The following is a 13,075-nucleotide window of genomic DNA, read 5'->3' as shown; positions in this document are numbered from 1 at the left end:
AATCAAATGCTGAAAACTGATACATTTCGGGGAAATTTTGATGAAGAAATGGCAGAGCTGCTCGGAGACAGAAAATAGATTAATTTCCACAAAAAAATCCAAACAAAATAAATACTAAATCAATGAGAGGGCAACCTGGTCTAGTGGGAGGTGTCCCTGCCTATGGCAGGGAGATTGGAACTCGGTGATCTTCAAGGTGCCTTCCAACCGAAACCATTCTATGAGAGATGTTAGCTCTCAGTTTTGTGTATTGCTTAAACAAGTGGACCTTAAGAGATACCAATATTCTGGAATATTTTTATAAGCTTTTCTTGATAGCAAACTTGAATAAACCCTGTGAGAAAAGGCCAAACACATTTGGTTAGACGCTAAGACAGGTTTTAATGACAAATTTACCAAAACAAAAGTGGATTCTGAAAGTGGATTTACATATCCAAATAACTGATACTTGTTGTAAAATAAGGGAAGTATGTGCTCGATCTTATATTTTTGACAAATGAGTGGGGGTTTGTCTTTTTTTTTTTTTTTTTTTAGACACAGTACTTTCATTAGGTAATTGGTTTTGCTGGATGTTTTTATGAAGCTGAAGAAAATTGAAAATGATACTGAAATACATAATTGCTTTAAAATGTGCTGAAATTACCCTGTTGAATAAATTGGACTGTATTGAAACTGCATGAAAAATACTCTGCCCTACCGTGTTGGGGATTGTCTAGAAAAGCATATACACTTTTCCCTCCACATTTTACATTTGAACTTTATACATTTGGCCTTTTACATGTGAAATTCTCCTAAACAATCCAGGGAAAAAAAAGTACTTATTTCAAAGGCAAATTTCTAAGAATTATTAGTTCACAGGGTCGGAAATGTCAATTGAGCTCACAGGAGTGACTGACAAGATTGGAGTTACAGATGGGCTTCAGCTTTTTGCTCAAAATGAACTCAAATTAAGCTTTAGAAAGAGATAGGATTTTTTCATATGCACTAGGAAAGGAAACAGAAAAGCTAAAATACCATGACTAGAAGCCCTTGTATTTCAGTGAGGGTGACGAGTACCTTAACCTGCAAGAAGATAGCCTGACTGCAGGTTTGGTTAGAGCGGTAACTTAATCAATGATTTAAAATAATAGAGTTTCCCTTATTGGCGGTTAGTTACATTTTGTGATGGGACTAGGGAACCTTTTGGGGTACCTTCTAATCTTGTTTTCTAGAATAAACAGGGGATGCCAACACAAACCACTGGTTTGTAAAACACGGGCAATTTTTCTCCTCTACAGTGCCAACAGATACGGCAGAAATTATTGTCCCATATCAACATAAGGAAATGTTAAAAGAATACATATGTACTTCTAGTCTTTCCGGTCATTAGTTAAGCAATGTATAATTGGCCTTTATTGTTAATAAAAAATAGAATGGAAGTCTTTAAACTTGACACCTAGTGATTTAATTTTTTTCATATTACTCATATTACAGGGCATTTACAGCTGCATTCATGGAGTACACATTGAAGAAAAAAAGAAGTCTCCTGACTTTACTTTGACCAATTCCCAAACCAACATGTTAAAACTACTGCGAACAGCAAAAAATATGACCAATATCAATCCTTCAAGAATTAACTCCCCCAAAAGAACCGCTGATTTTATTCAGAGGGGTTCCTTGATTATGGATATGGTCATGGATAAGGGAAACTTGATATTTTCTGATAACAGATCCTTTCAGACAAAGGATAACTTTTTTGGTGACAACATGAGTGAACTGCAGACGCTGCCTGGCAATCGACACAAGGACAATCTTAACAACTATGTTTTCCAAGGTCAGCATCCTCTCACACTGAATGAGTCCAATCCAAATACAGTAGAGGTTGCAGTAACAGCAGAAGCAAAAGTGAACTCCAGACCCAGGCAGCTTTGGAGGAAATCTGTGGAATCTTTACGTCAAGAATCTGTACGTCAGGGCCAAGGTTCCCAGAGAGAAAACGGGTCAGATGAAAACAGGCAGCTTTCAGTGAAAGGCCAACGATACCTTCCTGAAGAGATTGTCCATTCAGATGTATCGGAGACATCAAGCCGAGCCACTTGCCATATGGAACCTGAGAACAACAACAAGCACCACAAAACCAAGGACAACTTCAAAAAAAGGACAGTAGCATCAAAATACCCAAAAGACTGTAGTGAAGTGGAACTGACATATCTGAAAGCCAAACCGAGCTCTCCACGGGATAAAATCTACACAATTGATGCTGACAAGGAGCCAGGATTCCGCTTGGACACACCTCAGTACATTGAAAACATCGTACTTCCAGAAACTATAGAGTTTCCTGATGTTTATCAAGATCACAATGACAACTACAGGAAAGCAGAACACGCTAACCGGACTCCCTTGCATAATGAAGATAGTCTTCCAAATAACGACCAGTATAAACTTTATGCAAAGCACTACACTTTAAAAGATAAAAATGCTTCCCTAGTTGACATGAACGATAGATATAGACAGAATTCCACCCACTGCAGGAGCTGTCTTTCCAATTTGCCCACTTATGCGGGACACTACTCGAGCAGATCTCCCTACAAATGCGACGCATGCTTGCGGACGGGGAACCTCTATGATATTGAAGAAGATCAGATGCTGCAGGATACAACGAACTTATCACTTCCTGAAGAAATATACGAGCATAGTTGGTCACAAAATAATGCTCTGCAATATCATAAAAAAAATAAGTTGAGGATTAGCAGGCAACATTCTTTTGATAATATCGCTGATAAGTCCAGGGAAATTGATATTGGAAGACCTTCTCGTAGTATAAGCTTGAAAGAAAGAGAGAAATTTCTACAAAGCAGTCCATACGCAAGCATGTTCAGTGTTCCCTCGAGCAAACTGTTGAGCAACAAGGCCTCACTTTTAACTCATGCTCTAGAGGACAGTAAGCGGAGCAAGTCCCTGTATCCTGTTCACTCAGATGATAACCCCTTTCTGCACACCTATCGTGATGACCAGCACTTATCTCTTAGGCGAAGTCCGGCTGATCTTTATAAACATTCATTACCGACAAGAGGAAGGCATGATAATTATTTAAGGTCATCCATAAAGTCTACAGCATCATACTGTTCCAGGGATGGTCGGATCCATAATGACATGTACATTTCAGAGCATGTTTTGCCTTACGTTGCAAATAGGAATAGCTTGTACTCAACTCCAAGGGTTTTAAATTCCTGTAGCAATAGACGTGTGTATAAGAAAATGCCTAGCATCGAATCAGATGTTTAAATTTTCCATGAACACTTTATCTATAGGGGAAAAGATAGTTGCCACCATCTTAGAGGGAGAATTTATCCTTTAACAGTATCCTGCTATGGTAAATGATATGTAAACCTCTCCCTTTCCCAGCGTACTTTTGTACATGAATAGGTAAACTAGTATGCTCTTAAGCATCCTTTTAAAATATGTCTTGTTGAAAAGGATAAAAAAATAGCCATTTATGTATGCTTTATATATAAATGGCGAGCTGTACTGAAATAGCCCCAATATATGTTGGCAACTATGCTGTTTTGTAACTAGTTATTTTACTATTTCGGTTATTCTAATTTATGTTGCTAAGTATCATTCAATGTACTTTTGTCCTTAGAAATGTTTAATGATTTTCTAGTACTGGATAAGCAATATGGTATGCATGTAGTATGACACAGACAAAAAGAATTAGGAATGCATTTGCACAGTTTCAAAAGTAAGTCTCTAAAAGAGAACAGAAAGCTAGATTTTCAAAAATATGTTTTAGCTTCATAATCATTTTCAAAGCCAAGTAATATAAAAAGAAACCCAACCCCTGGGACCTTAATAAATAAAATACAGCATGTTAGCACAAAATTAATACATTCATTCTAGACGGACAGAAAATAAATGGGAAGGCTGTAGGCCCAAACATGTGAACTGCTGTGTACCAAAAGGAAGCCCCATGGATATTGGTTCATGTAAAGGTACAACTGTTTTTCTTATACTCCACGTGCACTTACCATTACTACCTAAGTTCATTGAAAAGTCTGCAGTCATCTTGTCAGAAATTTCACAGCTGCCTGATCCAGAGTATATATTTTTAGATATCACTATATGACACTTACTATGGAGCTGTGGACTTCATTAGTAACCTTGAGGCCTAACGTGTACGTGAGTTTGCATTTGCCCCTTACTGGTGATTACTCAGGGCTGTATAGTATTTCTTTTATTCCTTCCCTTCCCAAATCAAATCCCAACCCACTGTAATTCTTTCTTCATAGTCTATTAGTGACATCTAATTGTATGTTAATAGTATTAAAGCCGTTAATACGGTATCAAGCACCGACAGCCGTACTTTCAGTGCAGTCGGTGAGGAGCGCAGTACCATTTATCTCAACACACAGTGAAGGATTAATGCCTTTTGAGGGGCTTCTTCCTTCCAGAATATTGTGCATACCTGTTGAACACCAGACTATTTTTTTAAATTTTTCCGATTGAGTCTGTTATATAGATTGAATGTATGCACACATAACTAAGGAACAGTATCTTTATTATCACTTACTGGTATACGGAGATATTTCCGTAACAGGGATGCATTGTTATATGAATTTACTTCTAATAAAGATCAATCACATTATTTCACAAATAAAATGTCTGCTACACACCCCTCCTCACCCCCACGGGGAAGAAAGGAACCACTAGATTTTAACCGTAAGGGAGTGTGGAAGGGAAGAGAGGAAGCCTTTCATGACTAGAGTGTAGAGCTGAAAATTTAATTTAAACTAAAGAAGTAAATAGAATTGCTAATATATTTAAATATTGAATGTGTTCAACAGGTGGTGCTCCCCCATTCTCCTGCCACTCTGAGAATGGCTATAGGGTTTTTGTGTAGAAGTTGTTTAGATTATTCAAGCATTATTCCTTACATTTCACTGAAGAACAGTGAGCAGGGAAACCATTACCACTGTGAACTGGAAAATGTGAATATTACCCCAACTTTTCCCTAAACTGAAAACCTTTTCAATAGAATCATGCCTGTCAGCTGTAATTGTAGTATCTGTGTGCCTGAGGTACAGTATGCAAGTTGTTTAATTTGGAATAACATACTGCAGAGCAGAACTGCAAATGGGAGATAATATAAATGATGTATAGGGATAGACAAAATATAGCTTACTGAATTCTGTTTGCAATTTTTATTAAACAGATTTAAGCTGACTTTAACTACCAAACAGTTCAGAATGAGTTCTCAGTATTTACAAATGTATTTGAATGTTCACCGTGATGGTGGAGGATGGTACTTTTGAAGGAACGAAATGTCACGAGATTTGGGCTTCCGAGTCCATTTCCAGCTTCCAAAAATCTCATTACACTTTATTATAAGTATGTTCAGAAAGCATATCTGTAGGTATCTCTTCGCTGTCCAGAGCAAATATGTGTTAAGTTTTCTTTATTCAACTTTTGGTCACAATTTTTGGCCCTGATTCACCTGGTATGCTTTCTGGTTCCTCCCAGGATGGAATTTTTATAAACAGAAGATCCTTCCCTGCCCTTAGAAAGATTCCCATTTCTTAGCAATAGTTGTATGAGCTAAGGAGGGCTAGGGTGTTTGTGGGATGAAGACCACTTTCATGAACAAAACCTTTTCCCAAAGACATAGGTATACTATTTGTCTTAGGTCTACAGGAAGGCAAATGCACTAAAGGCATAAATATTGTTGTAACAAGTTTAATAAAAATATTTCAGGCAAATTTTAATTTCCAATCCAAATCATAGTATATTAAGTAAAATCTTAAGTATTTTGAACGACTTGGTGTGTTTCAGCAGATATGATATTTGCTGATGTTATACCAAAAACTGCCAGGCAAGTCACTGAGAATTTTACCAAGTGAATCATAAAACTCAGTGGTGGCTCTTTTCTTTCGCATCATCTTAAAGCTCTTAAAATGTTTGCTGACCGCTCCAAGTCTTTTGTATCATCATCTCTTATCTAACTAGACACACATGATTCAATAGACAAGTACTGTATGTGAAGTTCTGGGAAAGAAAAATTCCCATTTACAACATTTTCTAAGTAAACTCTTGAGATCCAAATGTAAACATCCTAAACCCGGGTGGATTTATCCTTCTGTGAAATGTACAAGCAAATGAGCTATAAAGAAATATATTGCAGTGTTTGCTTTTTCTGATTTTGAGCAGATTTCTGGTGACTGTAGAGATTTATTATTATTATTAGCTGCAAATATGCAATACAACCACCTCCCCTAAACCAAAACAAATTAAAGAGCCAGAAGGAAGACTTGATAATGTTGCACAGCAGTTGTTCACATGGAAATAAAAGATGCTGCCTTAAAGGAGAAAAAACCTCACCAGACACTGAAAGTAGAGGGAATAAGAATCTGCATGCATTTGTTGTTTTGATCTTGGTATATAATATGAGTGAATAAAAGGGGAAGAAAAGGCTAAAGTGTAGGGTTGTAGGCGAGTAGCTGGTGTGGTTGCAGATGTATGCGCGTAAAGAAGAAGAAGCTGAGAAGTTGAAGAAAAATCTTCAACCATAGAGCCACAAGCCACAGCTTGTGAGGCTCAGCCGTAGAGTGTGTGGAATTCTGAGTATTGCCTGAGCTTTGTTGATGTATTTGCACTGACTTTCAGTTAAACCGAGATCAAGACTTTCTGTATTTCCCTCTCTCTCACTCTAGCTGCTGCTATTCTTGAAGAGGAGAAAAGAATCTTCCTGCCTAAGTGGCCATCCTTTCTGTACCTTTCTGGATGGTGCTGGTGACTTGTTACATTTTCCTGATTACAGCTCTAGCAGTTTGTTGGTCATTCCTATCACCAAGATTTCCCGTGACTCCAGCTGGAACTGAATCAGGCTGTAAATGATATGGGCCATTCTTGGTAGCATGTCCTGTAGTGTTACACTGCTCCTGGACGACAACTTTTGTGGAGGCAGGATATTGAATTGCTGAGGAGTGCAGTAGGTACATGGAGGTAAAAACAGCTACATAGACATACCTGCCTCTTGCTTTTTTCCTCTTTTAAAGACATTGTAGAATTTCTTCATGTTTTTGTCTTTCCCTTTTCACCACAGTAAACTTTCCTTTTTCCTTTCCGATGGATTTTGTGTTCTGCTTGTGTTTCTTAGAGCAGTGTAGCCACCCACTAACTTAAACGCATGGAAATAAGATATTTTAATATATAAGATAAAATTAAGGAAAATTAAGAGTTTTTGTATTTCTGGAAAATTTCATTTAATGTTTTTTTTCAGCTTTAGCTCAGCATTCATTATTCTGCTATGTAAGAAGCTCGGTTAGGAGAAAGAGTGTTGTGGACAAACAGAACCCAAATCATCGCCAGCTCACCGTGTTTTAGCAGCATCTCATAAATAAATGTCTCTCTATGGTCTTTCAGGAACACTTAGGATGTGAAATAAGGCTCGAAAGGGGAATCAGGAGTGTGGTTTTTTTTTTCCTGGTGGAAATACATCTTTTTACATAGTTTTACAGGAAGCAAAAGCCAGACCTGTGTGTGTAGCGTTGGGTTGCTGTGCTGGAAGGCTAAGCTCTTTCTGTTGCCAGTGGGGAGAGAGAGAGAGAAAGCTCCCTCCGAATGGTAGCTCAGAGCACTGCAGGCTTGGGAGAAGTTGTGTGTGTGACGTGTCCTGAAGGTTTTACCTCTCTCTGTTGACTTTTTAGAAAGTATAGTCTCCAAACTAAGACATCTCAGTTAGGTGGGCTTAGAAAAGTAATGGTGTACTTGTCCCCAGCCTCACAAAATCTGCTAGTTAAATCTGCAAGTGAGTACCACGTTAAACCTTGCAGGTGCGTATGGGTTCCTGTGGTTACGCAAGTAGTTACTGAGGCAGCACCGGGCATTTGTGGGCTTTGCAGTACTCCCAGCCTAGCCTGTATCATCGGTTTCTTTATACCATGTGACTATCCAGCATGAAATAGAAGTGTCAGAATCTCTTCCCTGTAGAATAACTTGCTATTTTCATATTTCGGCAGTGTAGCATATGCATCTTAGTGATGGGGAAGATTTTGGTACTATTCCTTCCCTTGCCGGGTTCATCAATGTAGAACAGGAATTGTGGTACCAATCTAAGGGTCTAAGAGTCAGCTTGGATTTAGGAAGAATTCAAGAGGTGAATCTTTTTGGTGTTTTACACTGTTTTAAAGATGTTTGATATATAAAACCTAGTGGAAACAGATCTGTTATGGCAAAATTCTCTCTTAGTTAAAATAAGACAGTAGCTATCCTGTTGCTTGACTAGATTGTGTTGTGTTAATCATCACATCGTGTGCTTCTTTCAAGATGGAGTGTCATACATTCCCTTGCTAAACTCCCTTTCCCAGCTCTAGTCCTATCTAAGCTCAAAAGTCCTTTTAAAGTAGATACCTTTCCTGTATAGAGCATTCTGGTTTGCAACGTAAAAACAGTTTTCCAGTGATACACTGAAGTTGTTTGTTTTACCAATGTTATTTTTTTAATCTAAACTTCCTTCCTATTGAGAGCTGAGCCTTCAAAGTATAGCAGTGAAAGAGCATAAAGGCCTTTTAAAGTATGACTTTTATGATATGAGCCCTTTCCCTGCCCAAACTCACCTGTACTGTCTTATTTAAATGTATTAGCAACATGTTAGCATTTTCTATCATGAGGAAGGAGCGCAGTTTAATTAGAGCTGTGTATTTATTTGTGGATGTAAATGCAAGTACAGGCAGGTGCGTGGTATGATAGAGCACAGGCTCAACCTGCTCTGCTGGAGTCACCTGTGAAGCTGTGGTTAAATGGGAGTAGCCTCAAGACCATCACGTCTCGTCCTTCGCTCTGATCATGCAGACTCTTCTGTCTGATGTGCACATACATATTGTACACAGTGTAAAATTCTTGTTGATGCTCAGCTTTCATTGTGGAGTTAATCCCATGTTCACCTTCATTACACTGTCACAGCGATGTTCGTGGGATGGAGAGGTGGTTGGTTGTGCTCTCTGGTGTCTGTTGCCCTGCTAAAAGGGAGCAGAAATCCTGCCTTGCTTCTCTCTGCTCTGCCGGGGAGGGTTGCTGCACTCCTTGTGAATGAGCTCCTCATCTATTTCACCTCAGTCAAGCTTTTAATTTTTTTTTGCCCTGCTTCAACCTGTGTACAGGGTATGCTCTCTAAAAACATGTGCTCTTCCAACGTCCTGCAACTTTGGAAGTCAGGATTGCAAATGTGCATCGCCCTGCAATGCAGCGAAAATGCACTCAGTTCTTCTCGCAGGTTCATGAGCTTTTTCGTTACATACTGCAGAGTATATCTGCTGTGGTTGAAACTGTTTGGGTTTTTGGTTTTTGGGGGGTTTGTTTTTTTTTTTTAATGAATGCCAATCTTAACAGCTGTAAGAATCCACTGATGATTTTGTGATGATTTTGTCATATCTATAATTTAAGAACCAGAAATAATATAAGTAAAATTGTTACCTCACTGTTTACCAGGTTTTTGTTGTTTTGCACTTAAATGACACTTTTTTCTCCTTTTGCTTAATTCTTTACCTGTATTGAAAACAAAGCTAAATTAGTAGAGAATATAACCATGCTGTAACATTGTCATGCAATACCTTTATTAGTAGATAACCACACTAAGTATAGTATTACATATTTAAAAGAGAGATGGTTTTGACTCTCCAACTCTTAAAAAGTAGTGGTGATAAGCAGTAATACTCCTAGATGTTTTGTCCTTTCCCTTTTGTATTAGTATTTGTTTTCACTAATATATTTCAAAAATTATATTTCTATGTGCACGTTAGAAAACTGTGAAAATAAATACCAATAAATATTGTGATACTTATTCAGTGCACTGTAAAGTTCCAAGTGAGACGATACTTTGCTTGGGAATTGAAGAAGGTTTTCTCACTTCTCGTAAATGGTACTAAGCTTTAATGTGGGCAAATGGTAATATTTACAGTGACATGAAATTTTAATGGAGAATGTCTTGTTTTGCGCTTCTAGTACTATTAGAAGAAATGACATGTTTTTCTCAGCAAATGCATTATGAGAATACATTTTTTAATTTGTTTTGTGCATTGCAGTGCTTGAGAATAGCCGTTTTGAAGAGATTTGTGTTACATCATTGCAACAGGATTCTTTAGTCTGATCATTTTTTATTGAGCCCGTTTAATAATGGTGTTTAATGGCAAAAACTTTGTGGAAATATATTTTGGCTTCTGTTTCACATTGCAAACCCTGTATTTGGACTCCTGGTGATGCAGTCAAAGGCCCTCACGAGGTTGTCGTGCCTTCCCGTGCTACTGGGGAAGGAAACCTTTCTTGTTCACTGTTGGCACAAGATTAGAGGAGTTGAGAGAAATTTTGGAGGATGTGTTGTGTGGTATTTGAAGTGTAAATGATCTTCAAAAGTGAAAAAAAAATTAAATTGGAGGTTCACAGTTATCCACACTACCGGGTGGTCTGTGACAGGCTGCGGGGTGTGTGGTTTCTGGAAGAAATGATAATTTTTAACTAAAGTGGTTTGAATTCTGCTTAAGTTTCTGAAATCTGAAAGCCACTGAAAAAACGGGAGTTTTTTGGTTTTGGTTTTGTTTTTTTTTTTTAAAGCCAAAGTCTTCATGTTGTCATACGAGGTTTCACAGGAAAATGGGCCAAAGAATACAATTAAATATGCAAAAGGTTAATCCTATGGAAAAGGGTATCCTGTCATCTTGATATGCACAAGCATATTAATGGTAATAGGAACAATGTGTGTAATTTTCCTGTATATTGCTTTGTAGGTTGCACTATTTTGAATGACACAAGCCTGATATTTTAATTACCAAATACCATAAGAAGCTGTTTATTAATAGTTTAAACTTGTTAACCTAAATATATATACAGTATACACACGTGTGCGTGCATACGCTTTCTAACCTAGTCATGTGTGAGTAATCTCCCAAAGGCGTGGGACACATTTCAGCAGTGCTTTATTTTAAGCGGTTCTCTTCTGTCCTGTCCAAACCTCCTCGATCCACAGAGCCTCTAGCAGCATTATTATAGTGTTGGCACCTCTTACAGAAGAGGCTGAAGGACTTGCTGGGATCAGGCTTGCATTGTGCTAGGACATGTGAAAACACATCAGAGGAGAGTTCCTGTCCGAAAGAGCTGGAAATGATACTCACTGGAAATAACAAAGCCATAGGAAAGGGGTGTCTTCTCATACTGTTTTGAAAATTCGTGGCCAGAGAGGGTCTATTGGCCTGACTTTAAAATTCCTTGTCAGCTTATGTGATCCACACCTGGTCGTTACACATGTTACTTAAGGTAGCTGAGGAAGGATACCTGAAAACCAAAAATTCCCAGGAAAGATCAGCTGGTGTGCGCCCCACTGGCTGCCCATGTATTCTTCCATGCAGACCAGGCAGTCTTCAGAGTCAGTTTTGTGCGCAGAAGCAGTATTTAGCAGTGGTGTTTTAGTCAGAATCACTTTTTCTCAACTCACAGGCATTTGAGCTTGCTAGTACTGATGATGTGGAGATTTTGACCAAGAGATGACTGTGGTATTTGGCTTCTTTTCTAAATTTACGGTGCTCTAACCAAAACTTACGACAAAAAAATACCTTGGAATTACTTGTCTGAAGTAATTCCTGAGCTTTTTTTCCAAGGGGGAGTTGGATAGTTATTAATTTTTCCACCTTAACCCAGAAACAGAAAATTCTATAGGATCAAATTTTGTCTAAAGTTCATTGCAGGTGTGTCTTAGAGGAGAACTTGGTTCCAAGTCCTTTGTCTGCATGAAGAAAATTTTTGGCCAACTCATTTTTACCTGGCCTAGGTCTGGATTCCAAACTTAGGCCAAACGCCTTTTGACCTAAGTTGGGATGTGTGAGTGAGTGATGGGAGAGCAGATCCTTAGTGCAGCTCATGCTCAGAATTAAAAAAAAGAAAACAAACAAAACCTCATGTTGCAAAAGTGTGGAAGTTGCAAGATGAAAAATTGTGTGCAGCTAGGGAGGAAACTAGTGCAGTTTTTAGTAAGAACAGTTTACACTTTATACTTGATATCAGCTATAATATTTTGAAATAGTCTTATTCACTTCAGAACGTCCATTTTGCACTGATGAAGAACAGCGAGATCTCTCTGTCTTCACACCTCACACCCACGTGCACATGCACAGTAGATCTTGTGTCTTCCCTGTTGAAACCAGAAGGTACAAACAGAATTCATTAATGTGTTAGGCAAACTCCTACCTGATTCTTAACTAAGTATGCTATTTTTATGCAAAATTTGCATCCATACGTTTCAGGTTCTCTAAGAAGCACTTCACCTGTGAGTTAATAATGTTAATTTTAATTCATCAGATGCAAATTTACACTAAACCTGAAGGGCATTTTGTGCTTCCTTTCATCCTGTTTGACAATTTTTGCTGGCTTAGATGAAACACTGATATTTCTGTGCTGCTAAACAAAACCCACCAGAAATATGTTAAAATCTCAAATTACACTATTAAAAACATTTTTACCTGTTTACTTGAATAACGTAAATTTAATTTTTGTCCTGATTAGTCTTTGTATACATACACATATATATACATAAACTACACGTATAAGCTTTATGTATATGTGTATGTATAAAATTTTGGGGGAGAGTGAGGGGCAAGACAAAAATTCAGCATTGGGACGAAGATTCTACAAACATTTATTAACAGTTTCAAGTAATGAATTGCTATTTTGAGTTTGATTAGAAGTTACTTGTAGATGAACTGTGAAAAATTAGATGTAACTGAAAACTAGTATTGCATCATCAGTCGTCGTCCAAAGACCAGTTTAGTTTCATCTGTATCTTGAGAAAATAAGAATTCACAATATTAACTTAGAATTTTGCTCAGAAAGAAAATTAGTTATTAATGCAGCTGGAAAAATATTCTTGTTCTGATGAGGGGAAAAAACTCCAAGTGTACTAATTTGTACTGGTTACACGGAGCACTAACCTACCTTGCCGTAGAAGAAATTTGCATTCCATAAATAACTTCTTACCAAGAATCTTGGAACCATTTGATTCCATTCAGAGTAAATTAAAAAGCCTATCACTTCTGTTATTTACTAGTGCAATTTACTG

General features: G+C 37.8%; 1 protein-coding gene across 1 annotated transcript in view; it reads left to right on the top strand.

Annotated features, from left to right (window-relative positions):
- Window positions 1-3,264, top strand: part of GRIN2A (glutamate ionotropic receptor NMDA type subunit 2A) — a gene marked incomplete at both ends in the record, with an annotated part of 179,081 nt that extends 175,817 nt beyond the window's left edge. The window contains one exon of the mRNA XM_082490465.1: window positions 1,474-3,264. Within this exon, the coding sequence (XP_082346591.1) occupies window positions 1,474-3,264 (1,791 nt within the window). The remainder of the gene's footprint in view (window positions 1-1,473) is intronic.
- Between the last annotated feature and the right edge of the window lie 9,811 nt (window positions 3,265-13,075).

The sequence above is a fragment of the Vanellus vanellus genome, assembly GCF_965231255.1.
Source record: "Vanellus vanellus genome assembly, chromosome: 14".
NCBI classification, from domain to species: domain Eukaryota; kingdom Metazoa; phylum Chordata; class Aves; order Charadriiformes; family Charadriidae; genus Vanellus; species Vanellus vanellus.
Note: the sequence above shows the minus strand (reverse complement) of the source record. Positions and strands in the feature narration are given on the sequence as shown.